A 27,964-nucleotide genomic window follows, 5' to 3' on the forward strand; every position below is an offset into this window, starting at 1 on the left:
TTGGAGGAGAAGGTCAGAGGGGAAGGACGTCTGGCTTTCTCATCCAATGGGATTTGAGAAGGGGGCGTGACAAGAGGACACAAGGAGTATACAATTGAGAGTCTCCCATTGAGAGTCTCCCTATGGCTTCCTCTGTTACATTTTTACATTTTAGTCATTTTAGCGGACGCTCTTATCCAGAGCGACTTACAGTTAGTGAGTGCATGCATTTTTCATACTGGCCCCCCTGTGTTAGGTTTCCATACTGGCCCCCCTGTGTTAGGTTTTCATACTGGCCCCCCTGTGTTAGGTTTTCATACTGGCCCCCCTGTGTTAGGTTTTCATACTGGCCCCCCTGTGTTAGGTTTCCATACTGGCCCCCCTGTGTTAGGTTTTCATACTGGCCCCCCTGTGTTAGGTTTTCATACTGGCCCCCTGTGTTAGGTTTTCATACTGGCCCCCTGTGTTAGGTTTTCATACTGGCCCCCTGTGTTAGGTTTTCATACTGGCCCCCCTGTGTTAGGTTTTCATACTGGCCCCCCTGTGTTAGGTTTTCATACTGGCCCCCCTGTGTTAGGTTTTACGGCGGAGTGCAAACTGGATGGTGCATTACCACCATCTGCTGGATTGGGCACGGCAGACTGGGACTAGGTTCGGATTGTTTACAATATATTCTAGACTTCAGACCACAGGTGGTTAGAAATAGTATATTCTAGACTTCAGACCACAGGTGGTTAGGAATAGTATATTCTAGACTTCAGACCACAGGTGGTTAGGAATAGTATATTCTAGACTTCAGACCACAGGTGGTTAGGAATAGTATATTCTAGACTTAAGACCACAGGTGGTTAGGAATAGTATTAATGGTTTGAGGATGTCCTCGTCAGACCGTTGGAGGAGGCTCTGGAGATCTCCGTCATTTTCCCCTTTGCTGGTTATTGTGTTTTGGAGGGTTCTTCTCTGATTGGGTGGTTATTGTGTTTTGGAGGGATCTTCTCTGATTGGCTGGTTATTGTGTTTTGGAGGGATCTTCTCTGATTGGCTGGTTATTGTGTTTTGGAGGGATCTTCTCTGATTGTCCAAGGACAGTAGGCTATTTGAACGGGGTATGGTAGTAGGTACCAGGCCCACCAGTAGGCTATTTGAACGGGGTATGGGAGTAGGTACCAGGCCCACCAGTTTGAGTGGATCAGGGACAGTAGGCTATTTGAACGGGGTATGGGAGCAGGTACCAGGCCCACCAGTAGGCTATTTGAACGGGGTATGGGAGTAGGTACCAGGCCCACCAGTAGGCTATTTGAACGGGGTATGGTAGTAGGTACCAGGCCCACCAGTAGGCTATTTGAACGGGGTATGGGAGTAGGTACCAGGCCCACCAGTTTGAGTGGATCAGGGACAGTAGGCTATTTGAACGGGGTATGGGAGTAGGTACCAGGCCCACCAGTTTGAGTGGATCAGGGACAGTAGGCTATTTGAACGGGGTATGGGAGTAGGTACCAGGCCCACCAGTAGGCTATTTGAACGGGGGTATGGTAGTAGGTACCAGGCCCACCAGTAGGCTATTTGAACGGGGTATGGGAGTAGGTACCAGGCCCACCAGTAGGCTATTTGAACGGGGTATGGGAGTAGGTACCAGGCCCACCAGTAGGCTATTTGAACGGGGTATGGGAGTAGGTACCAGGCCCACCAGTAGGCTATTTGAACGGGGTATGGCAGTAGGTACCAGGCCCACCAGTAGGCTATTTGAACGGGGTATGGGAGTAGGTACCAGGCCCACCAGTAGGCTATTTGAACGGGGTATGGTAGTAGGTACCAGGCCCACCAGTTTGAGTGGATCAGGGACAGTAGGCTATTTGAACGGGGTATGGTAGTAGGTACCAGGCCCACCAGTAGGCTATTTGAACGGGGTATGGTAGTAGGTACCAGGCCCACCAGTAGGCTATTTGAACGGGGTATGGGAGTAGGTACCAGGCCCACCAGTAGGCTATTTGAACGGGGTATGGGAGTAGGTACCAGGCCCACCAGTAGGCTATTTGAACGGGGTATGGGAGTAGGTACCAGGCCCACCAGTAGGCTATTTGAACGGGGTATGGGAGTAGGTACCAGGCCCACCAGTTTGAGTGGATCAGGGACAGTAGGCTATTTGAACGGGGTATGGGAGCAGGTACCAGGCCCACCAGTAGGCTATTTGAACGGGGTATGGTAGTAGGTACCAGGCCCACCTAAACCATTGAACACATCCTTCTCTACTGTACCTACACAAATCACTGAGAAGATTCCTCCAACACAATAACCAGCCAATCAGAGAACCCTCCAACACAATAACCAGCCAATCAGAGAACCCTCCAACACAATAACCAGCCAATCAGAGAACCCTCCAACACAATAACCAGCCAATCAGAGAACCCTCCAACACAATAACCAGCCAATCAGAGAACCCTCCAACACAATAACCAGCCAATCAGAGAACCATCCAAAAGACAATAACCAGCCAATCAGAGAACCATGTCATGTTCTCTGCTCCAGACAGTAGGCTATATGTTCTCTGCTCCAGACAGTAGGCTATATGTTCTCTGCTCCAGACAGTAGGCTATATGTTCTCTGCTCCAGACAGTAGGCTATATGTTCTCTGCTCCAGACAGTAGACTATATGTTATATATACCGTCCATATCAGATTTGCACATTCACTCTGATTTAGCATTTGAAGTAGCACACAGATGTAATGCTCATTCAATGTCACTGTTCCTTTACATTTTGGGGTGGTTGTCATGGTAACGATGGGTCATGTGCAAAAATAGCACTTATGAACACTATCAGACTGCATTAGGTCTAACTCTGAGCCTGATTGATTAATTTACTGATTAACCCTTCGTCTGCCTCTAATCTCCACATGATTCTGAGTCGTAGGCGGAGGTCGCAGATCGCATCACTTCCTGTATTACATCACTTCGCCTCTCACAATGACCACGCCACCATGAGAGGTATTGACATGTTGAAAAGCACCGAGCTGTCTGTTTAAACGACTAGCACACAGCTCAGACACCCATGCACACCCCACAAGACATGCCACCAGAGGTCTCTTCACAGTCCCGGAACAGACTATGGGAGGAGCACAGTACTACATAGAGCCATGACTACATGGAACTCTATTCCACATCAGGTAACTGATGCAAGCAGTAGAATCAGATTTAAAAAACAGGTAAAAATACACCTTATGGAACAGCGGGGACTGTGAAGCAACACAAACATAGACACAGACATACATACAAACACACGATAACATACGCACTATACACACACGTACACATGGATTCTGTATTGTAGATATGTGGTAGTAGAGTAGTGGCCTCAGGGCACACACTTAATGTGCTGTGAAATCTGTTGTGAATGTATTGTCATGTTTTTAAAATTGTATAACTCCCTTAATTTTGACGGACCCCAGGAAAAGTAGCTGCTGCCTTGGCAGGAACTAATGGGGATCCCTAATAAATAAATAAATAAAAAATAAAAATTGTTGGCAAACACCCCATCCCTCTGATGACCCCTCTGAGATCCACCCCGAAAACATTAATGAACACCTCTCCTCTTCCCTCATCCCCCACCTACAGCCATCTAACTTGTCAGAGACACAGACAGGAGGAAGGGCTTCAAACCAATAGGAGGAGCATCAGACCATGGGAGGCGGGGCTTCACCCCAAAGTAATAATAATAATAATAATATGCCATTTAGCAGACGCTTTTATCCAAAGCGACTTACATTCATGTGTGCATACATGTTTACGTATGGACAATGACTTACTGATTTATTTTTTTATTTTTTGTGTAACTGCTGGTACTCTCACAATGATCTAATCAGTGGTTCCTTTTTGTATTAGCGGTAAAGAATTAGATTAAATGATTTACCACTATGAAATCTTTGGTCAGTTGTACAGGACACTCTGTAGCCGCTCTTCAATCAATAGTAGTTACAGTATGTATCTAGCTCCCCTGTCATTGTGTAGTCAAGTCGATCTGTATGCAGCCAGATAGATAAAGCTGATCTGAGGTCAGTGTTAGTGTGTAGTCAAGTCGATCTGTATGCAGCCAGATAGATAAAGCTGATCTGAGGTCAGTGTTAGTGTGTAGTCAAGTCAATCTCTCTCATTCTCTCTCTCTCAATTCAATTTCAATTTCAATTCAATGGGCTTTATCGGCAAAATATAGTACCAGTCAAAAGTTTTAGAACAGCTACTCATTCCAGGGTTGTTCTTTATTTTTACTATTTTCTACATTGTAGAATAATAGTGAAGACATCAAAACTATTAAATAACACATATGGAGTCATGTAGTAACCAAAGAAGTGTTAAACAAATCAAAATATATTTTATATTTGAGATTCTTCAATTAGCCACCCTTGATGACAGCTTTGCACACTCTTTGCGTTCTCTCAACCAGCTTCATGAGGTAGTCACCTGGAATGCATTTCAATTAACAGGTGTGCCTTGTTAAAAGTTTTATTTGTGGAATTTCTTTCCTTCTTAATGCTTTGCCAATCAGTTGTGTTGTGACAAGGTAAGGGGGGTATACAGAAGATAGCCCTATTTGGTAAAAGACCAAGTCCATATTATGGCAAGAACAGCTCAAATCAGCAAAGAGAAATGACAGTCCATCATTACTTTAAGACATGAAGGTCAGTCAATAAGGAACATTTCAAGAAGTTTGAACGTTTCTTCAAGTGCAGTCGCAAAAACCATCAAGCGCTACTCTTCCTAGGATTTATTATGGATCCCCATTAGTTCCTGTCAAGGCAGCAGCTACTCTTCCTGGGGTTTATTATGGATCCCCATTAGTTCCTGCCAAGGCAGCAGCTACTCTTCCTGGGGTTTGTTATGGATCCCCATTAGTTCCTGCCAAGGCAGCAGCTACTCTTCCTAGGATTTATTATGGATCCCCATTAGTTCCTGCCAAGGCAGCAGCTACTCTTCCTAGGATTTATTATGGATCCCCATTAGTTCCTGTCAAGGCAGCGGCTACTCTTCCTGGGGTTTATTATGGATCCCCATTAGTTCCTGCCAAGGCAGTGGCTATTCTTCCTGGGGTTTATTATGGATCCCCATTAGTTCCTGCCAAGGCAGCAGATATTCTTCCAGAGGTTCCTTATGGATCACTAATAGTTCCTGTCAAGGAAGCAGCTACTCTTCCTGGGGTTTATTATTAAATTTCACAACAGATTTCACAACACATTAAGTGTGTGCCCTGAGGCCACTACTCTACTACCACATATCTACAACACAAAATCCATGTGTACGTGTGTGTATAGTGCGTATGTTATCGTGTGTGTGTATGTATGTCTGTGTCTATGTGTGTGTCTCTTCACAGTCCCCGCTGTTCCATAAGGTGTATTTTTATCTGTTTTTAAATCTGATTCTACTGCTTGTATCAGGTACTTGATGTGGAATAGAGTTCCATGTAGTCATGGCTCTGTGTAGTACTGTGCGTCTCTCATAGTCTGTTCTGGACTTGGGTGCTGTGAGGAGACCCATGGTGGCATGTCTTGTGGGGTATGCATGGGTGCTAGTAGTTTAATCAGACACCTCGGTGCATTCAGCTTGTCAACGCTTCTTACAAAAACAAGTAGTGATGAAGTCAATCTCTCCTCTACTTTGAGCCAGGAGAGACTGACATGCATATTATACATGTTAGCTCTCCATGTACATTTAAGGGCCAACCGTGCTGCCCTGTTCTGAGCCAATTGTAATTTTCCTAAGTCCCTCTTTGTGGCACCTGACCACACGACTGAACAGTAGTCCAGGTGGGACAAAACTAGGGCCTGTAGGATCTGCCTTGTTGATAGTGATGTTAAGAAGGTAGAGCAGCGCTTTATTATAGACAGACTTCTCCCCATCTTAGCTACTGTTGTATCAATATGTTTTGACCATGACAGTTTACAATCCAGGGTTACTCCAAGCAGTTTATCTCGTCAACTTGCTCAATTACCACATTATTCATTACAAGATTTAGTTGAGGTTTAGGGTTTAGTGAATGATTTGTCCCAAATACAATGCTTTTAGTTTTTGAAATATTTAGGACTAACTTTTTTGTCACCCATTCTGAAACTAACTGCAGCTCTTTGTTAAGTGTTGCAGTGATTTAACTTGCTGATGTGTATAGTGTTGAGTCATCCGCATACATAGACACTCTGGCTTTACTTAAAGCCAGTGGCATGTCATTAGTAAAGATTGAAAAAGGTAAGGGGCCTAGACATTTGCCTTGGGGAATGCCCTTCTGTGTTCTGTTAGACAGGCAACTCTCAATCCACAATATAGCAGGGGGTGTAAAGCTGAACTGAAGTCTAACAAAACGGCTCCCACAATATTTTTATTATCAATTTCTCTCAGCCAATCAGTAATTTGTATAAGTGCCATTCATGTTGAATGCCCTTCCCCATAATTGTTCTGAAAATCTGTTGTTATTTTGTTTACTGTAAAATATCATTTTATCTGGTCAAACACAATTTTTTCCAAAAGTTTACTAAGGGTTGGTAACAGGCTGATTGGTCAGCTGTTTGAGCCAGTAAAGGGTTCTTTGCTATTATAATGATATGCCATTTAGCAGACGCTTTTATCCAAAGCGACTTACAGTCATGCGTGCATAAAACATTTTTTTGTTGGTGTATGGGTGGTCCCGGGGATCTAACCCACTACCTTGGCATTACAAGCGCCGTGCTCTACCAGCTGAGCTACAGAGGACCACAGTGATTCTTGGGTAGCGGAATGTAGGTTCAAAATGTGTTGTTGTCGTGTGTGTGTGTGTGTGTGTGTGTGTGTGTGTGTGTGTGTGTGTGTATTTTATCATGATTCATGCTGATATGTATTATTTATTATGTTAAGAGATTTTACTTACATGAGAGGACTACAACTAATAACATTATAATAACAATATGACAATGAAAACTGATATAAAATAAAATAAATACATGAAAACAAAAAGCAGAAATATGAGACCTTTATTTTTCTAAACAAGACGATGGTTATTATTATTATTATATTATACCAAATATATGCCTTCAGAAAGTATTCACACCCCTTGCCTTTTGAGATGTTGTGTCACACAATGCCCCGTGAGAATGTCACACAATGCCAAAGTAGAATTCTGTTTTTTGACATGTTTACAAATTAATTAAAAATGAAAAGCTGAAACGTCTTGAGTCAGTAAGTATTCAACCCCTTTGTTATGGCAAGCCGAAATAAGTTCAGGAGTAAATATTTGCTTAACAGGTCACATAAGTTGCAATGACTCACACTGTGTTTAATAATAGTGTTTTTAAAAACGCAGACCTTGAATATCCCTTTGAGCATGGTGAAGTTATTAATTACACTTTGGATGGTGTATCAATACACACAGTCACTACAAAGATACAGGCGTCCTTCCGAACTCAATTGCCTGAGAGGAAGGAAACCGCTCAGGGATTTCACCATGAGGCCAATGGTTACTTTAAAACAGTTACAGAGTTGAAGGGCTGTGATAGGAGAAAACTGAGGCTGGATCAACAACATTGTAGTTACTCCACAATACTAATCTAAATGACAGAGTGAAAAGAAGGAAGCCTGTACAGAATACAAGTACTCCAAAACATGCATCCTGTTTGCAAGAAGGCACTAATGTAAAACTGCAAAAACTTTATGTCCTGAATACAAAGTGTTATGTTTGGGGCAAATCCAACACAACACATCACTGAGTATCACTCTTCATATTTTCAAGCATGGTGGTGGCTGCATCATGTTATGGGTATGCTTGTCATCGGCAAGGACTAGGGAGTTTTTTAGGATTAAAGAAACGGAATAGAGCTATAAGCACAGGCAAAATCCTAGAGGAAAACCTGGTTCTGCTTTCCACCAGACACTGGGAGATGAATTTACCTTTCAGCAGGAAAAATAACCTATAACACAAGACCAAATATACACTGGAGTTGCTTACCAAGACGACATTGAATGTTCCTGAGTGGCTTGGTTACAGTTTTGACTTAAATTAGCTTGACAATCTATGGCAAGACATGAAAATGGCTGTCTAGCAACTTGACAGAGCTTGACGAATTTGAAACAGAATGATGTGCAAATATTGCACAATCCAAGAGCTCTTAGAGACTTACCCAGAAAGACTCAGAGCTGTGATTGGCTGCCAAAAGATGATTCTAACATGTATTCACTCATACTTATGTAAATTAGATATTTCTGTATTTCATTTTCAATAAATATGCAAACATTTCAACCCATTTTGAATTCAGGCTGTAACACAACAAAATGGGGAATAAGTCAATGGGTGTGAATATTTTTTGAAGGCACTGCATTTTTTTTTGAAAAGCTAATTTCCCCATGGCATCATCATTATGCTGAGAGTGGAGGGGAGAGTCTTCTGGCAGGTGATCTTCCTCTCTCGGTTACAGCTGTTACAGCTTAAAGAAGGCCTCTGCTTTTCCAGCCTCCACCGCCTCATAAAACACAGAGAAGTCCTGCAGAGAGACAGAGGGGTGGGGGGCGATGAGAGTTGGGGAGAGAGGGGGAGAGAGAGCAATGAGAGATGGGGGAGAGAGGGGAGGGAGAGCGATGAGAGATGGGGGAGAGAGGGGGAGGGAGAGCGATGAGAGATGGGGAGAGAGAGCGATGAGAGATGGGGAGAGAGGGGCAGAGAGAGCGATGAGAGATGGGGGGGAGAGAGCGATGAGAGATGGGGGAGAGAGAGCGATGAGAGTTGGGGGAGAGAGAGCGATGAGAGATGGGGGAGAGAGAGCGATGAGAGATGGGGGAGAGAGGGGGCAGAGAGAGCGATGAGAGATGGGGGAGAGAGAGCGATGAGAGATGGGGGAGAGAGGGGGCAGAGAGAGCGATGAGAGATGGGGGAGAGAGAGCGATGAGAGATGGGGGAGAGAGAGCGATGAGAGTTGGGGGAGAGAGAGCGATGAGAGATGGGGGGAGAGAGGGGGCAGAGAGAGCGATGAGAGATGGGGGAGAGAGAGCGATGAGAGATGGGGGAGAGAGAGCGATGAGAGTTGGGGAGAGAGGGGGCAGAGAGAGCGATGAGAGATGGGGAGAGAGAGCGATGAGAGTTGGGGAGAGAGGGGGCAGAGAGAGCGATGAGAGATGGGGAGAGAGGGGGCAGAGAGAGCGATGAGAGATGGGGAGAGAGAGCGATGAGAGTTGGGGGAGAGAGAGCGATGAGAGATGGGGGAGAGAGGGGGCAGAGAGAGCGATGAGAGTTGGGGGAGAGAGAGCGATGAGAGATGGGGGAGAGAGGGGGCAGAGAGAGCGATGAGAGATGGGGAGAGAGAGCGATGAGAGAGCGATGAGAGATGGGGAGAGAGAGCGATGAGAGAGCGATGAGAGATGGGGAGAGAGGGGGCAGAGAGAGCGATGAGAGATGGGGAGAGAGAGAGCGATGAGAGATGGGGGAGAGAGAGCGATGAGAGTTGGGGAGAGAGGGGGCAGAGAGAGCGATGAGAGATGGGGAGAGAGAGCGATGAGAGTTGGGGAGAGAGGGGGCAGAGAGAGCGATGAGAGATGGGGAGAGAGGGGCAGAGAGAGCGATGAGAGATGGGGGAGAGAGAGCGATGAGAGTTGGGGGGAGAGAGAGCGATGAGAGATGGGGAGAGAGGGGGCAGAGAGAGCGATGAGAGTTGGGGGAGAGAGAGCGATGAGAGATGGGGGAGAGAGGGGGCAGAGAGAGCGATGAGAGATGGGGGAGAGAGAGCGATGAGAGATGGGGGAGAGAGAGCGATGAGAGTTGGGGAGAGAGGGGGCAGAGAGAGCGATGAGAGATGGGGAGAGAGAGCGATGAGAGTTGGGGAGAGAGGGGGCAGAGAGAGCGATGAGAGATGGGGGAGAGAGGGGGCAGAGAGAGCGATGAGAGATGGGGGAGAGAGAGCGATGAGGAGTTGGGGGAGAGAGAGCGATGAGAGATGGGGGAGAGAGGGGGCAGAGAGAGCGATGAGAGTTGGGGGAGAGAGAGGCGATGAGAGATGGGGGAGAGAGGGGGCAGAGAGAGCGATGAGAGATGGGGGAGAGAGGGGGCAGAGAGAGCGATGAGAGATGGGGGAGAGAGGGGGAGAGAGAGCGATGAGAGATGGGGGAGAGAGGGGGAGGGAGAGCGATGAGAGAGGAGAAAAACAACAATTGGATAGGGAGGGAGAGCACAAGAGCTGTGTTTGTGGATGCAGTGTGTTCCACTAATTCTGAGTAATACTGATGCAAATAGATGGAAATGGGAGTGGACAGATGAACGAACACAACGCTTTAAACACAATAACTGCATCACAGACAGACAGGATCAGCAATGATACACACCCAACAACAACATGGAACAGTATTTGTCTACATTCAGAGGTTGTTAAAGGGCAGGACAAGACAGTGGCGTACTGCAGTTTTGTGGGTTCCCCCCCCCCGCAAAGTCTGCGCAAGCTAATTTCCTGCTATTCTATACATTTTGCCATGTGGCTGAGAAAGAATTGTGCAGTTTTACAGCTAATTTTCTGTAATTCTAAACATGTTTGCCATGGCTTAGGACGTGTTCATATGCTATCTGGGGAGGGGGGACCCCCAGTGTCCGTACCCCCCCCCCCTGCAGGTGTGGGTGGTACGCCAGTGGCCAGACAGTCGGGGCTGCAGGTGTGGGTGGTACGCCAGTGGCCAGACAGTCGGGGCTGCAGGTGTGGGTGGTACGCCAGTGGCCAGACAGTCGGGGCTGCAGGTGTGGGTGGTACGCCAGTGGCCAGACAGTCGGGGCTGCAGGTGTGGGTGGTACGCCAGTGGCCAGACAGTCCGCCCCAACAGGAAGGATGTTTGCTGTACTGTGTTCACATGAATGTTTTAAAGTGGCCGTGACTCGCCCTGCTGTGGTGAAATTCCAGCACCGCCTGGAGGAGAATTACTAGTGTGTGTGTGTGTGTGTGTGTGTGTGTGTGTGTGTGTGTGTGTGTGTGTGTGTGTGTGTGTGTGTGTGTGTGTGTGTGTGTGTATTGACTTATAGCTATGGGCGTTGTGCAGCCTAAGTAATTATTTGATCGTTGGTCCACACCCTCTGGCCCTTCCCTAAACTGTCTGCATTCCAGATGGCAGCCTATAGTCCCCGGTCAAAAGTAGTGCGCTATATAGGGAATAGATGCAACCAGTCAGACAGGAGAACCAGGATGTCACATTGCAGGCTGGGCATGACGTTCAGCCTTTTGTTACAGGCCGACACTTATACATCTGATTCAAATGCTTAAGGTCTACACTGAAGACCATGATCAGCTGATTGCATTGAAAAGGATGTTTCAGTACACCCAGTATCTCTCCAGCACCAGAGAAGCTAGGTCTGCTCCCAGTATCTCTCCAGCACCAGAGAAGCTAGGTCTGCTCCCAGTTTCTCTCCAGGACCAGAGAAGCTAGGTCTGCTCCCAGTATCTCTCCAGGACCAGAGAAGCTAGGTCTGCTCCCAGTATCTCTCCAGCACCAGAGAAGCTAGGTCTGCTCCCAGTTTCTCTCCAGGACCAGAGAGGCTAGGTCTGCTCCCAGTATCTCTCCAGGACCAGAGAAGCTAGGTCTGCTCCCAGTATCTCTCCAGCACCAGAGAAGCTAGGTCTGCTCCCAGTTTCTCTCCAGGACCAGAGAAGCTAGGTCTGCTACCAGTATCTCTCCAGGACCAGAGAAGCTAGGTCTGCTCCCAGTATCTCTCCAGGACCAGAGAAGCTAGGTCTGCTACCAGTTTCTCTCCAGGAACAGAGAAGCTAGGTCTGCTACCAGTATCTCTCCAGGACCAGAGAAGCTAGGTCTGCTCCCAGTATCTCTCCAGGACCAGAGAAGCTAGGTCTGCTACCAGTTTCTCTCCAGGACCAGAGAAGCTAGGTCTGCTCCCAGTATCTCTCCAGGACCAGAGAAGCTAGGTCTGCTCCCAGTATCTCTCCAGCACCAGAGAAGCTAGGTCTGCTCCCAGTATCTCTCCAGCACCAGAGAAGCTAGGTCTGCTCCCAGTATCTCTCCAGGACCAGAGAAGCTAGGTCTGCTCCCAGTTTCTCTCCAGCACCAGAGAAGCTAGGTCTGCTCCCAGTATCTCTCCAGGACCAGAGAAGCTAGGTCTGCTCCCAGTATCTCTCCAGGACCAGAGAAGCTAGGTCTGCTCCCAGTATCTCTCCAGCACCAGAGAAGCTAGATCTGCTCCCAGTATCTCTCCAGGACCAGAGAAGCTAGGTCTGCTCCCAGTATCTCTCCAGGACCAGAGAAGCTAGGTCTGCTCCCAGTATCTCTCCAGGACCAGAGAAGCTAGGTCTGCTCCCAGTATCTCTCCAGGACCAGAGAAGCTAGGTCTGCTCCCAGTATCTCTCCAGGACCAGAGAAGCTAGGTCTGCTCCCAGTATCTCTCCAGAACCAGAGAAGCTAGGTCTGCTCCCAGTTTCTCTCCAGGACCAGAGAAGCTAGGTCTGCTCCCAGTTTCTCTCCAGGACCAGAGAAGCTAGATCTGCGTCCCCAATGGCAGCCTACTCCTTCTAAATGTGCTATTGACCAGGGCCCACACATACACAATAGGCCCCCCGGTCAAAGGTAGTGGACTATATAGGGAACAGGGTGCTGTTTAGGACGCTGCCCTGGTCTTGTGCTAGCTGGTATTAGACTCACCCCGCAGTAGACGTCCCTGTTGAAGACCTGTGGAGGCAGAGCAGTAGGGTTTCCTGTCTTCTTCCTCATCTCCTCTTTGACCTCTGACCCCTGGGTGATGTCCACCGCCTGGTACTTGATCTTCTTAGAGTCCAGGAAGGAGAAGATCTGGCTCTGCTGCTGCTTCAGCTGACGGAAGGGAACAATGCAAATAATTAAAGAACGATAGTAATACTTAGAATATTATGTAATATGAATCGTTTATTTCTTAACACCGCCATCACACATTATGTCTGCTTCCCAAATGGCACCCTTTTCCCTATATAGTGCACTACTGTTGACCAGGGACCATAGGGGGGGAATCAGAATATAGAAGGATATAGTAAAAATGGAATGATCTATACTGTTGTGGAACAGTATAATTTAATAATCTAATGATTAGAGAGGAAGTGGTTCAGTATAATTTAATAATCTAATGATTAGAGAGGAAGTGGTTCAGTATAATTTAATAATCTAATGATTAGAGAGGAAGTGGTTCAGTATAATTTAATAATCTAATGATTAGAGAGGAAGTGGTTCAGTATAACTTAATAATCTAATGATTAGAGAGGAAGTGGTTCAGTATAATTTAATAATCTAATGATTAGAGAGGAAGTGGTTCAGTATAACTTAATATTCTAATGATTAGAGAGGAAGTGGTTCAGTATAATTTAATAATCTAATGATTAGAGAGGAAGTGGTTCAGTATAACTTAATAATCTAATGATTAGAGAGGAAGTGGTTCAGTATAATTTAATAATCTAATGATTAGAGAGGAAGTGGTTCAGTATAACTTAATAATCTAATGATTAGAGAGGAAGTGGTTCAGTATAATTTAATATTCTAATGATTAGAGAGGAAGTGGTTCAGTATAATTTAATAATCTAATGATTAGAGAGGAAGTGGTTCAGTATAATTTAATAATCTAATGATTAGAGAGGAAGTGGTTCAGTATAATTTAATAATCTAATGATTAGAGAGGAAGTGGTTCAGTATAACTTAATAATCTAATGATTAGAGAGGAAGTGGTTCAGTATAATTTAATAATCTAATGATTAGAGAGGAAGTGGTTCAGTATAACTTAATATTCTAATGATTAGAGAGGAAGTGGTTCAGTATAATTTAATAATCTAATGATTAGAGAGGAAGTGGTTCAGTATAACTTAATAATCTAATGATTAGAGAGGAAGTGGTTCAGTATAATTTAATAATCTAATGATTAGAGAGGAAGTGGTTCAGTATAACTTAATATTCTAATGATTAGAGAGGAAGTGGTTCAGTATAACTTAATAATCTAATGATTAGAGAGGAAGTGGTTCAGTATAATTTAATAATCTAATGATTAGAGAGGAAGTGGTTCAGTATAATTTAATAATCTAATGATTAGAGAGGAAGTGGTTCAGTATAATTTAATATTCTAATGATTAGAGAGGAAGTGGTTCAGTATAATTTAATAATCTAATGATTAGAGAGGAAGTGGTTCAGTATAATTTAATAATCTAATGATTAGAGAGGAAGTGGTTCAGTATAATTTAATAATCTAATGATTAGAGAGGAAGTGGTTCAGTATAACTTAATAATCTAATGATTAGAGAGGAAGTGGTTCAGTATAATTTAATAATCTAATGATTAGAGAGGAAGTGGTTCAGTATAACTTAATATTCTAATGATTAGAGAGGAAGTGGTTCAGTATAATTTAATAATCTAATGATTAGAGAGGAAGTGGTTCAGTATAACTTAATAATCTAATGATTAGAGAGGAAGTGGTTCAGTATAATTTAATAATCTAATGATTAGAGAGGAAGTGGTTCAGTATAACTTAATATTCTAATGATTAGAGAGGAAGTGGTTCAGTATAATTTAATATTCTAATGATTAGAGAGGAAGTGGTTCAGTATAATTTAATATTCTAATGATTAGAGAGGAAGTGGTTCAGTATAACTTAATAATCTAATGATTAGAGAGGAAGTGGTTCAGTATAATTTAATAATCTAATGATTAGAGAGGAAGTGGTTCAGTATAACTTAATATTCTAATGATTAGAGAGGAAGTGGTTCAGTATAATTTAATATTCTAATGATTAGAGAGGAAGTGGTTCAGTATAATTTAATAATCTAATGATTAGAGAGGAAGTGGTTCAGTATAACTTAATATTCTAATGATTAGAGAGGAAGTGGTTCAGTATAATTTAATAATCTAATGATTAGAGAGGAAGTGGTTCAGTATAACTTAATAATCTAATGATTAGAGAGGAAGTGGTTCAGTATAATTTAATAATCTAATGATTAGAGAGGAAGTGGTTCAGTATAACTTAATAATCTAATGATTAGAGAGGAAGTGGTTCAGTATAATTTAATAATCTAATGATTAGAGAGGAAGTGGTTCAGTATAACTTAATATTCTAATGATTAGAGAGGAAGTGGTTCAGTATAATTTAATAATCTAATGATTAGAGAGGAAGTGGTTCAATATAACTTAATAATCTAATGATTAGAGAGGAAGTGGTTCAGTATAATTTAATAATCTAATGATTAGAGAGGAAGTGGTTCAGTATAACTTAATATTCTAATGATTAGAGAGGAAGTGGTTCAGTATAATTTAATATTCTAATGATTAGAGAGGAAGTGGTTCAGTATAATTTAATATTCTAATGATTAGAGAGGAAGTGGTTCAGTATAATTTAATATTCTAATGATTAGAGAGGAAGTGGTTCAGTATAACTTAATAATCTAATGATTAGAGAGGAAGTGGTTCAGTATAATTTAATAATCTAATGATTAGAGAGGAAGTGGTTCAGTATAATTTAATAATCTAATGATTAGAGAGGAAGTGGTTCAGTATAACTTAATATTCTAATGATTAGAGAGGAAGTGGTTCAGTATAATTTAATATTCTAATGATTAGAGAGGAAGTGGTTCAGTATAATTTAATAATCTAATGATTACAGAGGAAGTGGTTCAGTATAACTTAATATTCTAATGATTAGAGAGGAAGTGGTTCAGTATAATTTAATAATCTAATGATTAGAGAGGAAGTGGTTCAGTATAACTTAATAATCTAATGATTAGAGAGGAAGTGGTTCAGTATAATTTAATAATCTAATGATTAGAGAGGAAGTGGTTCAGTATAACTTAATAATCTAATGATTAGAGAGGAAGTGGTTCAGTATAATTTAATAATCTAATGATTAGAGAGGAAGTGGTTCAGTATAACTTAATATTCTAATGATTAGAGAGGAAGTGGTTCAGTATAATTTAATAATCTAATGATTAGAGAGGAAGTGGTTCAATATAACTTAATAATCTAATGATTAGAGAGGAAGTGGTTCAGTATAATTTAATAATCTAATGATTAGAGAGGAAGTGGTTCAGTATAACTTAATATTCTAATGATTAGAGAGGAAGTGGTTCAGTATAATTTAATATTCTAATGATTAGAGAGGAAGTGGTTCAGTATAATTTAATATTCTAATGATTAGAGAGGAAGTGGTTCAGTATAACTTAATAATCTAATGATTAGAGAGGAAGTGGTTCAGTATAATTTAATAATCTAATGATTAGAGAGGAAGTGGTTCAGTATAACTTAATATTCTAATGATTAGAGAGGAAGTGGTTCAGTATAATTTAATATTCTAATGATTAGAGAGGAAGTGGTTCAGTATAATTTAATAATCTAATGATTAGAGAGGAAGTGGTTCAGTATAACTTAATATTCTAATGATTAGAGAGGAAGTGGTTCAGTATAATTTAATAATCTAATGATTAGAGAGGAAGTGGTTCAGTATAACTTAATATTCTAATGATTAGAGAGGAAGTGGTTCAGTATAACTTAATAATCTAATGATTAGAGAGGAAGTGGTTCAGTATAATTTAATAATCTAATGATTAGAGAGGAAGTGGTTCAGTATAATTTAATAATCTAATGATTAGAGAGGAAGTGGTTCAGTATAATTTAATATTCTAATGATTAGAGAGGAAGTGGTTCAGTATAATTTAATAATCTAATGATTAGAGAGGAAGTGGTTCAGTATAATTTAATAATCTAATGATTAGAGAGGAAGTGGTTCAGTATAATTTAATAATCTAATGATTAGAGAGGAAGTGGTTCAGTATAACTTAATAATCTAATGATTAGAGAGGAAGTGGTTCAGTATAATTTAATAATCTAATGATTAGAGAGGAAGTGGTTCAGTATAACTTAATATTCTAATGATTAGAGAGGAAGTGGTTCAGTATAATTTAATAATCTAATGATTAGAGAGGAAGTGGTTCAGTATAACTTAATAATCTAATGATTAGAGAGGAAGTGGTTCAGTATAATTTAATAATCTAATGATTAGAGAGGAAGTGGTTCAGTATAACTTAATATTCTAATGATTAGAGAGGAAGTGGTTCAGTATAATTTAATATTCTAATGATTAGAGAGGAAGTGGTTCAGTATAATTTAATATTCTAATGATTAGAGAGGAAGTGGTTCAGTATAACTTAATAATCTAATGATTAGAGAGGAAGTGGTTCAGTATAATTTAATAATCTAATGATTAGAGAGGAAGTGGTTCAGTATAACTTAATATTCTAATGATTAGAGAGGAAGTGGTTCAGTATAATTTAATATTCTAATGATTAGAGAGGAAGTGGTTCAGTATAATTTAATAATCTAATGATTAGAGAGGAAGTGGTTCAGTATAACTTAATATTCTAATGATTAGAGAGGAAGTGGTTCAGTATAATTTAATAATCTAATGATTAGAGAGGAAGTGGTTCAGTATAACTTAATAATCTAATGATTAGAGAGGAAGTGGTTCAGTATAATTTAATAATCTAATGATTAGAGAGGAAGTGGTTCAGTATAACTTAATAATCTAATGATTAGAGAGGAAGTGGTTCAGTATAATTTAATAATCTAATGATTAGAGAGGAAGTGGTTCAGTATAACTTAATATTCTAATGATTAGAGAGGAAGTGGTTCAGTATAATTTAATAATCTAATGATTAGAGAGGAAGTGGTTCAATATAACTTAATAATCTAATGATTAGAGAGGAAGTGGTTCAGTATAATTTAATAATCTAATGATTAGAGAGGAAGTGGTTCAGTATAACTTAATATTCTAATGATTAGAGAGGAAGTGGTTCAGTATAATTTAATATTCTAATGATTAGAGAGGAAGTGGTTCAGTATAATTTAATATTCTAATGATTAGAGAGGAAGTGGTTCAGTATAATTTAATATTCTAATGATTAGAGAGGAAGTGGTTCAGTATAACTTAATAATCTAATGATTAGAGAGGAAGTGGTTCAGTATAATTTAATAATCTAATGATTAGAGAGGAAGTGGTTCAGTATAATTTAATAATCTAATGATTAGAGAGGAAGTGGTTCAGTATAACTTAATATTCTAATGATTAGAGAGGAAGTGGTTCAGTATAATTTAATATTCTAATGATTAGAGAGGAAGTGGTTCAGTATAATTTAATAATCTAATGATTACAGAGGAAGTGGTTCAGTATAACTTAATATTCTAATGATTAGAGAGGAAGTGGTTCAGTATAATTTAATAATCTAATGATTAGAGAGGAAGTGGTTCAGTATAACTTAATAATCTAATGATTAGAGAGGAAGTGGTTCAGTATAATTTAATAATCTAATGATTAGAGAGGAAGTGGTTCAGTATAACTTAATAATCTAATGATTAGAGAGGAAGTGGTTCAGTATAATTTAATAATCTAATGATTAGAGAGGAAGTGGTTCAGTATAACTTAATATTCTAATGATTAGAGAGGAAGTGGTTCAGTATAATTTAATAATCTAATGATTAGAGAGGAAGTGGTTCAATATAACTTAATAATCTAATGATTAGAGAGGAAGTGGTTCAGTATAATTTAATAATCTAATGATTAGAGAGGAAGTGGTTCAGTATAACTTAATATTCTAATGATTAGAGAGGAAGTGGTTCAGTATAATTTAATATTCTAATGATTAGAGAGGAAGTGGTTCAGTATAATTTAATATTCTAATGATTAGAGAGGAAGTGGTTCAGTATAACTTAATAATCTAATGATTAGAGAGGAAGTGGTTCAGTATAATTTAATAATCTAATGATTAGAGAGGAAGTGGTTCAGTATAACTTAATATTCTAATGATTAGAGAGGAAGTGGTTCAGTATAATTTAATATTCTAATGATTAGAGAGGAAGTGGTTCAGTATAATTTAATAATCTAATGATTAGAGAGGAAGTGGTTCAGTATAACTTAATATTCTAATGATTAGAGAGGAAGTGGTTCAGTATAATTTAATAATCTAATGATTAGAGAGGAAGTGGTTCAGTATAACTTAATATTCTAATGATTAGAGAGGAAGTGGTTCAGTATAACTTAATAATCTAATGATTAGAGAGGAAGTGGTTCAGTATAATTTAATAATCTAATGATTAGAGAGGAAGTGGTTCAGTATAATTTAATAATCTAATGATTAGAGAGGAAGTGGTTCAGTATAATTTAATATTCTAATGATTAGAGAGGAAGTGGTTCAGTATAATTTAATAATCTAATGATTAGAGAGGAAGTGGTTCAGTATAATTTAATAATCTAATGATTAGAGAGGAAGTGGTTCAGTATAATTTAATAATCTAATGATTAGAGAGGAAGTGGTTCAGTATAACTTAATAATCTAATGATTAGAGAGGAAGTGGTTCAGTATAATTTAATAATCTAATGATTAGAGAGGAAGTGGTTCAGTATAACTTAATATTCTAATGATTAGAGAGGAAGTGGTTCAGTATAATTTAATAATCTAATGATTAGAGAGGAAGTGGTTCAGTATAACTTAATAATCTAATGATTAGAGAGGAAGTGGTTCAGTATAATTTAATAATCTAATGATTAGAGAGGAAGTGGTTCAGTATAACTTAATATTCTAATGATTAGAGAGGAAGTGGTTCAGTATAATTTAATATTCTAATGATTAGAGAGGAAGTGGTTCAGTATAATTTAATATTCTAATGATTAGAGAGGAAGTGGTTCAGTATAACTTAATAATCTAATGATTAGAGAGGAAGTGGTTCAGTATAATTTAATAATCTAATGATTAGAGAGGAAGTGGTTCAGTATAACTTAATATTCTAATGATTAGAGAGGAAGTGGTTCAGTATAATTTAATATTCTAATGATTAGAGAGGAAGTGGTTCAGTATAATTTAATAATCTAATGATTAGAGAGGAAGTGGTTCAGTATAACTTAATATTCTAATGATTAGAGAGGAAGTGGTTCAGTATAATTTAATAATCTAATGATTAGAGAGGAAGTGGTTCAGTATAACTTAATAATCTAATGATTAGAGAGGAAGTGGTTCAGTATAATTTAATAATCTAATGATTAGAGAGGAAGTGGTTCAGTATAACTTAATAATCTAATGATTAGAGAGGAAGTGGTTCAGTATAATTTAATAATCTAATGATTAGAGAGGAAGTGGTTCAGTATAACTTAATATTCTAATGATTAGAGAGGAAGTGGTTCAGTATAATTTAATAATCTAATGATTAGAGAGGAAGTGGTTCAATATAACTTAATAATCTAATGATTAGAGAGGAAGTGGTTCAGTCTAATTTAATAATCTAATGATTAGAGAGGAAGTGGTTCAGTATAACTTAATATTCTAATGATTAGAGAGGAAGTGGTTCAGTATAATTTAATATTCTAATGATTAGAGAGGAAGTGGTTCAGTATAATTTAATATTCTAATGATTAGAGAGGAAGTGGTTCAGTATAACTTAATAATCTAATGATTAGAGAGGAAGTGGTTCAGTATAATTTAATAATCTAATGATTAGAGAGGAAGTGGTTCAGTATAACTTAATATTCTAATGATTAGAGAGGAAGTGGTTCAGTATAATTTAATATTCTAATGATTAGAGAGGAAGTGGTTCAGTATAATTTAATAATCTAATGATTAGAGAGGAAGTGGTTCAGTATAACTTAATATTCTAATGATTAGAGAGGAAGTGGTTCAGTATAATTTAATAATCTAATGATTAGAGAGGAAGTGGTTCAGTATAACTTAATATTCTAATGATTAGAGAGGAAGTGGTTCAGTATAATTTAATATTCTAATGATTAGAGAGGAAGTGGTTCAGTATAATTTAATATTCTAATGATTAGAGAGGAAGTGGTTCAGTATACAGTGGGGGAAAAAAGTATTTAGTCGGCCACCAATTGTGCAAGTTCTCCCACTTAAAAAGATGAGAGAGGCCTGTAATTTTCATCATAGGTACACGTCAACTATGACAGACAAATTGAGAGAAAAAAATCCAGAAAATCACATTGTAGGATTTTTAATGAATTTATTTGCAAATTATGGTGGAAAATAAGTATTTGGTCACCTAGAAACAAGCAAGATTTCTGGCTCTCACAGACCTGTAACTTCTTCTTTAAGAGGCTCCTCTGTCCTCCACTCGTTACCTGTATTAATGGCACCTGTTTGAACTTGTTATCAGTATAAAAGACACCTGTCCACAACCTCAAACAGTCACACTCCAAACTCCACTATGGCCAAGACCAAAGAGCTGTCAAAGGACACCAGAAACAAAATTGTAGACCTGCACCAGGCTGGGAAGACTGAATCTGCAATAGGTAAGCAGCTTGGTTTGAAGAAATCAACTGTGGGAGCAATTATTAGGAAATGGAAGACATACAAGACCACTGATAATCTCCCTCGATCTGGGGCTCCACGCAAGATCTCACCCCGTGGGGTCAAAATGATCACAAGAACGGTGAGCAAAAATCCCAGAACCACACGGGGGACCTAGTGAATGACCTGCAGAGAGCTGGGACCAAAGTAACAAAGCCTACCATCAGTAACACACTACGCCGCCAGGGACTCAAATCCTGCAGTGCCAGACATGTCCCCCTGCTTAAGCCAGTACATGTCCAGGCCCGTCTGAAGTTTGCTAGAGTGCATTTGGATGATCCAGAAGAGGATTGGGAGAATGTCATATGGTCAGATGAAACCAAAATAGAACTTTTTGGTAAAAACTCAACTCGTCGTGTTTGGAGGACAAAGAATGCTGAGTTGCATCCAAAGAACACCATACCTACTGTGAAGCATGGGGGTGGAAACATCATGCTTTGGGGCTGTTTTTCTGCAAAGGGACCAGGACGACTGATCCGTGTAAAGGAAAGAATGAATGGGGCCATGTATCGTGAGATTTTGAGTGAAAACCTCCTTCCATCAGCAAGGGCATTGAAGATGAAACGTGGCTGGGTCTTTCAGCATGACAATGATCCCAAACACACCGCCGGGCAACGAAGGAGTGGCTTCGTAAGAAGCATTTCAAGGTCCTGGAGTGGCCTAGCCAGTCTCCAGATCTCAACCCCATATAAAATCTTTGGAGGGAGTTGAAAGTCCGTGTTGCCCAGCGACAGCCCCAAAACATCACTGCTCTAGAGGAGATCTGCATGGAGGAATGGGCCAAAATACCAGCAACAGTGTGTGAAAACCTTGTGAAGACTTAAAGAAAACGTTTGACCTGTGTCATTGCCAACAAAGGGTATATAAGAAAGTATTGAGAAACTTTTGTTATTGACCAAATATTTATTTTCCACCATAATTTGCAAATAAATTCATAAAAAATCCTACAATGTGATTTCCTGGATTTATTTTCCTCATTTTGTCTGTCATAGTTGACGTGTACCTATGATGAAAATTACAGGCCTCTCTCATCTTTTTAAGTGGGAGAACTTGCACAATTGGTGGCTGACTAAATACTTTTTTTCCCCACTGTAACTTAATAATCTAATGATTAGAGAGGAAGTGGTTCAGTATAATTTAATAATCTAATGATTAGAGAAGAAGTGGTTCAGTATAACTTAATAATCTAATGATTAGAGAGGAAGTGGTTCAGTATAACTTAATAATCTAATGATTAGAGAGGAAGTGGTTCAGTATAACTTAATATTCTAATGATTAGAGAGGAAGTGGTTCAGTATAATTTAATATTCTAATGATTAGAGAGGAAGTGGTTCAGTATAATTTAATATTCTAATGATTAGAGAGGAAGTGGTTCAGTATAACTTAATATTCTAATGATTAGAGAGGAAGTGGTTCAGTATAACTTAATAATCTAATGATTAGAGAGGAAGTGGTTCAGTATAACGTAATATTCTAATGATTAGAGAGGAAGTGGTTCAGTATAACTTAATAATCTAATGATTAGAGAGGAAGTGGTTCAGTATAACTTAATATTCTAATGATTAGAGAGGAAGTGGTTCAGTATAATTTAATAATCTAATGATTAGAGAGGAAGTGGTTCAGTATAACTTAATATTCTAATGATTAGAGAGGAAGTGGTTCAGTATAATTTAATATTCTAATGATTAGAGAGGAAGTGGTTCAGTATAATTTAATATTCTAATGATTAGAGAGAAAGTGGTTCAGTATAATTTAATAATCTAATGATTAGAGAGGGTGGTTCAGTATAATTTAATAATCTAATGATTAGAGAGGAAGTGGTTCAGTATAACTTAATAATCTAATGATTAGAGAGGAAGTGGTTCAGTATAACTTAATAATCTAATGATTAGAGAGGAAGTGGTTCAGTATAACTTAATAATCTAATGATTAGAGAGGAAGTGGTTCAGTATAATTTAATAATCTAATGATTAGAGAGGAAGTGGTTCAGTATAACTTAATAATCTAATGATTAGAGAGGAAGTGGTTCAGTATAATTTAATATTCTAATGATTAGAGAGGAAGTGGTTCAGTATAACTTAATATTCTAATGATTAGAGAGGAAGTGGTTCAGTATAACTTAATAATTTAATGATTAGAGAGGAAGTGGTTCAGTATAATTTAATAATCTAATGATTAGAGAGGAAGTGGTTCAGTATAACTTAATATTCTAATGATTAGAGAGGAAGTGGTTCAGTATAACTTAATAATCTAATGATTAGAGAGGAAGTGGTTCAGTATAATTTAATAATCTAATTATTAGAGAGGAAGTGGTTCAGTATAACTTAATATTCTAATGATTAGAGAAGAAGTGGCTCAGTATAATTTAATATTCTAATGATTAGAGAGGAAGTGGTTCAGTATAATTTAATATTCTAATGATTAGAGAGGAAGTGGTTCAGTATAATTTAATAATCTAATGATTAGAGAGGGTGGTTCAGTATAATTTAATAATCTAATGATTAGAGAGGAAGTGGTTCAGTATAACTTAATAATCTAATGATTAGAGAGGAAGTGGTTCAGTATAACTTAATAATCTAATGATTAGAGAGGAAGTGGTTCAGTATAACTTAATAATCTAATGATTAGAGAGGAAGTGGTTCAGTATAATTTAATAATCTAATGATTAGAGAGGAAGTGGTTCAGTATAACTTAATAATCTAATGATTAGAGAGGAAGTGGTTCAGTATAATTTAATATTCTAATGATTAGAGAGGAAGTGGTTCAGTATAACTTAATATTCTAATGATTAGAGAGGAAGTGGTTCAGTATAACTTAATAATCTAATGATTAGAGAGGAAGTGGTTCAGTATAATTTAATAATCTAATGATTAGAGAGGAAGTGGTTCAGTATAACTTAATATTCTAATGATTAGAGAGGAAGTGGTTCAGTATAACTTAATAATCTAATGATTAGAGAGGAAGTGGTTCAGTATAACTTAATAATCTAATGATTAGAGAGGAAGTGGTTCAGTATAATTTAATAATCTAATGATTAGAGAGGAAGTGGTTCAGTATAACTTAATAATCTAATGATTAGAGAGGAAGTGGTTCAGTATAACGTAATATTCTAATGATTAGAGAGGAAGTGGTTCAGTATAACTTAATAATCTAATGATTAGAGAGGAAGTGGTTCAGTATAACTTAATATTCTAATGATTAGAGAGGAAGTGGTTCAGTATAATTTAATATTCTAATGATTAGAGAGGAAGTGGTTCAGTATAATTTAATATTCTAATGATTAGAGAGCAAGTGGTTCAGTATAACTTAATATTCTAATGATTAGAGAGGAAGTGGTTCAGTATAATTTAATAATCTAATGATTAGAGAGGAAGTGGTTCAGTATAACTTAATATTCTAATGATTAGAGAGGAAGTGGTTCAGTATAATTTAATATTCTAATGATTAGAGAGGAAGTGGTTCAGTATAATTTAATATTCTAATGATTAGAGAGGAAGTGGTTCAGTATAACTTAATAATCTAATGATTAGAGAGGAAGTGGTTCAGTATAATTTAATAATCTAATGATTAGAGAGGAAGTGGTTCAGTATAACGTAATATTCTAATGATTAGAGAGGAAGTGGTTCAGTATAACTTAATAATCTAATGATTAGAGAGGAAGTGGTTCAGTATAACTTAATAATCTAATGATTAGAGAGGAAGTGGTTCAGTATAATTTAATAATCTAATGATTAGAGAGGAAGTGGTTCAGTATAACTTAATAATCTAATGATTAGAGAGGAAGTGGTTCAGTATAACGTAATATTCTAATGATTAGAGAGGAAGTGGTTCAGTATAACTTAATAATCTAATGATTAGAGAGGAAGTGGTTCAGTATAACGTAATATTCTAATGATTAGAGAGGAAGTGGTTCAGTATAACGTAATAATGTAATGATTTAGAGAGGAAGTGGTTCAGTATAACGTAATCTTCTAATGATTAGAGAGGAAGTGGTTCAGTATAATTTAATAATCTAATGATTAGAGAGGAAGTGGTTCAGTATAACGTAATATTCTAATGATTAGAGAGGAAGTGGTTCAGTATAACTTAATAATCTAATGATTAGAGAGGAAGTGGTTCAGTATAACTTAATAATCTAATGATTAGAGAGGAAGTGGTTCAGTATAATTTAATAATCTAATGATTAGAGAGGAAGTGGTTCAGTATAACTTAATAATCTAATGATTAGAGAGGAAGTGGTTCAGTATAACGTAATATTCTAATGATTAGAGAGGAAGTGGTTCAGTATAACTTAATAATCTAATGATTAGAGAGGAAGTGGTTCAGTATAACGTAATATTCTAATGATTAGAGAGGAAGTGGTTCAGTATAACGTAATAATGTAATGATTTAGAGAGGAAGTGGTTCAGTATAACGTAATCTTCTAATGATTAGAGAGGAAGTGGTTCAGTATAATTTAATAATCTAATGATTAGAGAGGAAATGGTTCAGTATAACTTAATAATCTAATGATTAGAGAGGAAGTGGTTCAGTATAACGTAATATTCTAATGATTAGAGAGGAAGTGGTTCAGTATAACGTAATATTCTAATGATTAGAGAGGAAGTGGTTCAGTATAACGTAATATTCTAATGATTAGAGAGGAAGTGGTTCAGTATATGAGACAGGAAGAGCCCCACCATATTCATAGCAGAGCTCGCGGTCAGTGACTATCAATGTCTCAGATTGCTAGTTCTGATCTTGGATCTGTCCTGTGATGTAAAAGCCACAGCTGATCCTAGATCAGCACTCTTACTCTGAGAGGCTTGATAGCATACGGCTGGTTCCCTGGTCCACTGAAAACTGTCAGCCTGACCGTGGGCAGGCTGAGTGTGGAGTGGCCTGACCGAGGCAGGCTGAGTGTGGAGTGGCCTGACCGTGGGCAGGCTGAGTGTGGAGTGGCCTGACCGAGGCAGGCTGAGTGTGGAGTGGCCTGACCGTGGGCAGGCTGAGTGTGGAGTGGCCTGACCGAGGCAGGCTGAGTGTGGAGTGGCCTGACCGTGGGCAGGCTGAGTGTGGAGTGGCCTGACGAGGCAGGCTGAGTGTGGAGTGGCCTGACCGTGGGCAGGCTGAGTGTGGAGTGGCCTGACCGAGGCAGGCTGAGTGTGGAGTGGCCTGACCGTGGGCAGGCTGAGTGTGGAGTGGCCTGACCGAGGCAGGCTGAGTGTGGAGTGGCCTGACCGAGGCAGGCTGAGTGTGGAGTGGCCTGACCGAGGCAGGCTGAGTTTGGAGTGGCCTGACCGAGGCAGGCTGAGTGTGGAGTGGCCTGACCGAGGCAGGCTGAGTGTGGAGTGGCCTGACCGTGGGCAGGCTGAGTGTGGAGTGGCCTGACCGAGGCAGGCTGAGTGTGGAGTGGCCTGACCGTGGGCAGGCTGAGTGTGGAGTGGCCTGACCGAGGCAGGCTGAGTGTGGAGTGGCCTGACCGTGGGCAGGCTGAGTGTGGAGTGGCCTGACGAGGCAGGCTGAGTGTGGAGTGGCCTGACCGTGGGCAGGCTGAGTGTGGAGTGGCCTGACCGAGGCAGGCTGAGTGTGGAGTGGCCTGACCGTGGGCAGGCTGAGTGTGGAGTGGCCTGACCGAGGCAGGCTGAGTGTGGAGTGGCCTGACCGAGGCAGGCTGAGTGTGGAGTGGCCTGACCGAGGCAGGCTGAGTTTGGAGTGGCCTGACCGAGGCAGGCTGAGTGTGGAGTGGCCTGACCGAGGCAGGCTGAGTGTGGAGTGGCCTGACCGTGGGCAGGCTGAGTGTGGAGTGGCCTGACCGAGGCAGGCTGAGTGTGGAGTGGCCTGACCGTGGGCAGGCTGAGTGTGGAGTGGCCTGACCGAGGCAGGCTGAGTGTGGAATGGCGTGGTAGGTGGTGTGGTAGATTCAGCCAGGTAAACATTTACATTTTTACATTTGAGTTATTTAGCAGATGCTCTTACCCAGAGCGACTTACAGTTGGTGTATTCATGTTAAGGTAGCTAGGTACGACAAGCACAAGTCACAGTCACAGTCAGTACAACGCTCCTCGATAAAGCAGCTATCAGCAAAGTCAGTGCTGGTCAGAAAAGTGCAAGTGTTAGAACAAGAAAGGTAAGTATAATCAGTTTGACATCTTCTTCCTTATATCACTCAGGTAAAGAGACAGAGTGGTGAGGTAGGAGCGCCCGGGTAAATGTATGAGACAGGTGAGAACACCTACCTCTCTGGAACCGCTCACACTGCTGAAATACACGGTGATAGACATGATACCTTATGATATATGCTGTTACAAAGAATCAATACGATATAATCCAGTTGTGTTTTGTGTTCCAGTGGTATGTTGTTCCTTAGAAAAGCTCTCTGTGTGTGTGAAGAGTGTAATGTAGTGTAGACTGCTTCAAGGTGTTGCAGCAGACAAGGTGAGCAGGTTTAGACATGAATTACCTGTTGGCCACACCCTCGGACTGCCGACCACTCCTGTTGTGTCTATTTCTTGCTATTGCCACACACAGAGAGAGAGAGAGAGAGAGAGAGAGAGAGAGAGAGAGAGAGAGAGAGAGAGAGAGAGAGAGAGAGAGAGAGAGAGAGAGAGAGAGAGAGCATGGAGGACCTCAGAGAATGTTTGGCTTAGGTCTGAAGAGGTGCAGAAGGTTTACACAGTGTC

The 27,964-nt window shown here is 39.8% G+C and overlaps 1 protein-coding gene across 1 annotated transcript; it reads right to left on the reverse strand.

Annotated features, from left to right (window-relative positions):
* Nucleotides 1–8,214: 8,214 nt before the first annotated feature.
* Nucleotides 8,215–27,713, reverse strand: zgc:153284 (uncharacterized protein LOC751696 homolog). Its single transcript, XM_041866049.1, has 3 exons — nucleotides 27,521–27,713; nucleotides 12,604–12,771; nucleotides 8,215–8,468 (listed from the first exon to the last, which is right to left on the reverse strand). The coding sequence occupies exons 1-3, from the start codon at nucleotides 27,563–27,565 to the stop codon at nucleotides 8,406–8,408; spliced, it is 276 nt and encodes a 91-aa protein (XP_041721983.1). The 5' UTR covers nucleotides 27,566–27,713; the 3' UTR covers nucleotides 8,215–8,405.
* Between the last annotated feature and the right edge of the window lie 251 nt (nucleotides 27,714–27,964).

Source organism: Coregonus clupeaformis, unplaced genomic scaffold, assembly GCF_020615455.1.
Source record: "Coregonus clupeaformis isolate EN_2021a unplaced genomic scaffold, ASM2061545v1 scaf0160, whole genome shotgun sequence".
Classification (NCBI taxonomy): domain Eukaryota; kingdom Metazoa; phylum Chordata; class Actinopteri; order Salmoniformes; family Salmonidae; genus Coregonus; species Coregonus clupeaformis.

Coding starts and splice junctions, on each gene's coding strand:
- zgc:153284 (XM_041866049.1), bottom strand. CDS start 27,565: ATGTCTATCACCGTGTATTTCAGCAGTGTGAGCGGTTCCAGAGAG. Junction 12,772..27,520: donor GTGTGAGCGGTTCCAGAGAG/GTAGGTGTTCTC, acceptor CCCTTCCGTCAG/CTGAAGCAGCAGCAGAGCCA. Junction 8,469..12,603: donor ACAGGGACGTCTACTGCGGG/GTGAGTCTAATA, acceptor GTCTCTCTGCAG/GACTTCTCTGTGTTTTATGA.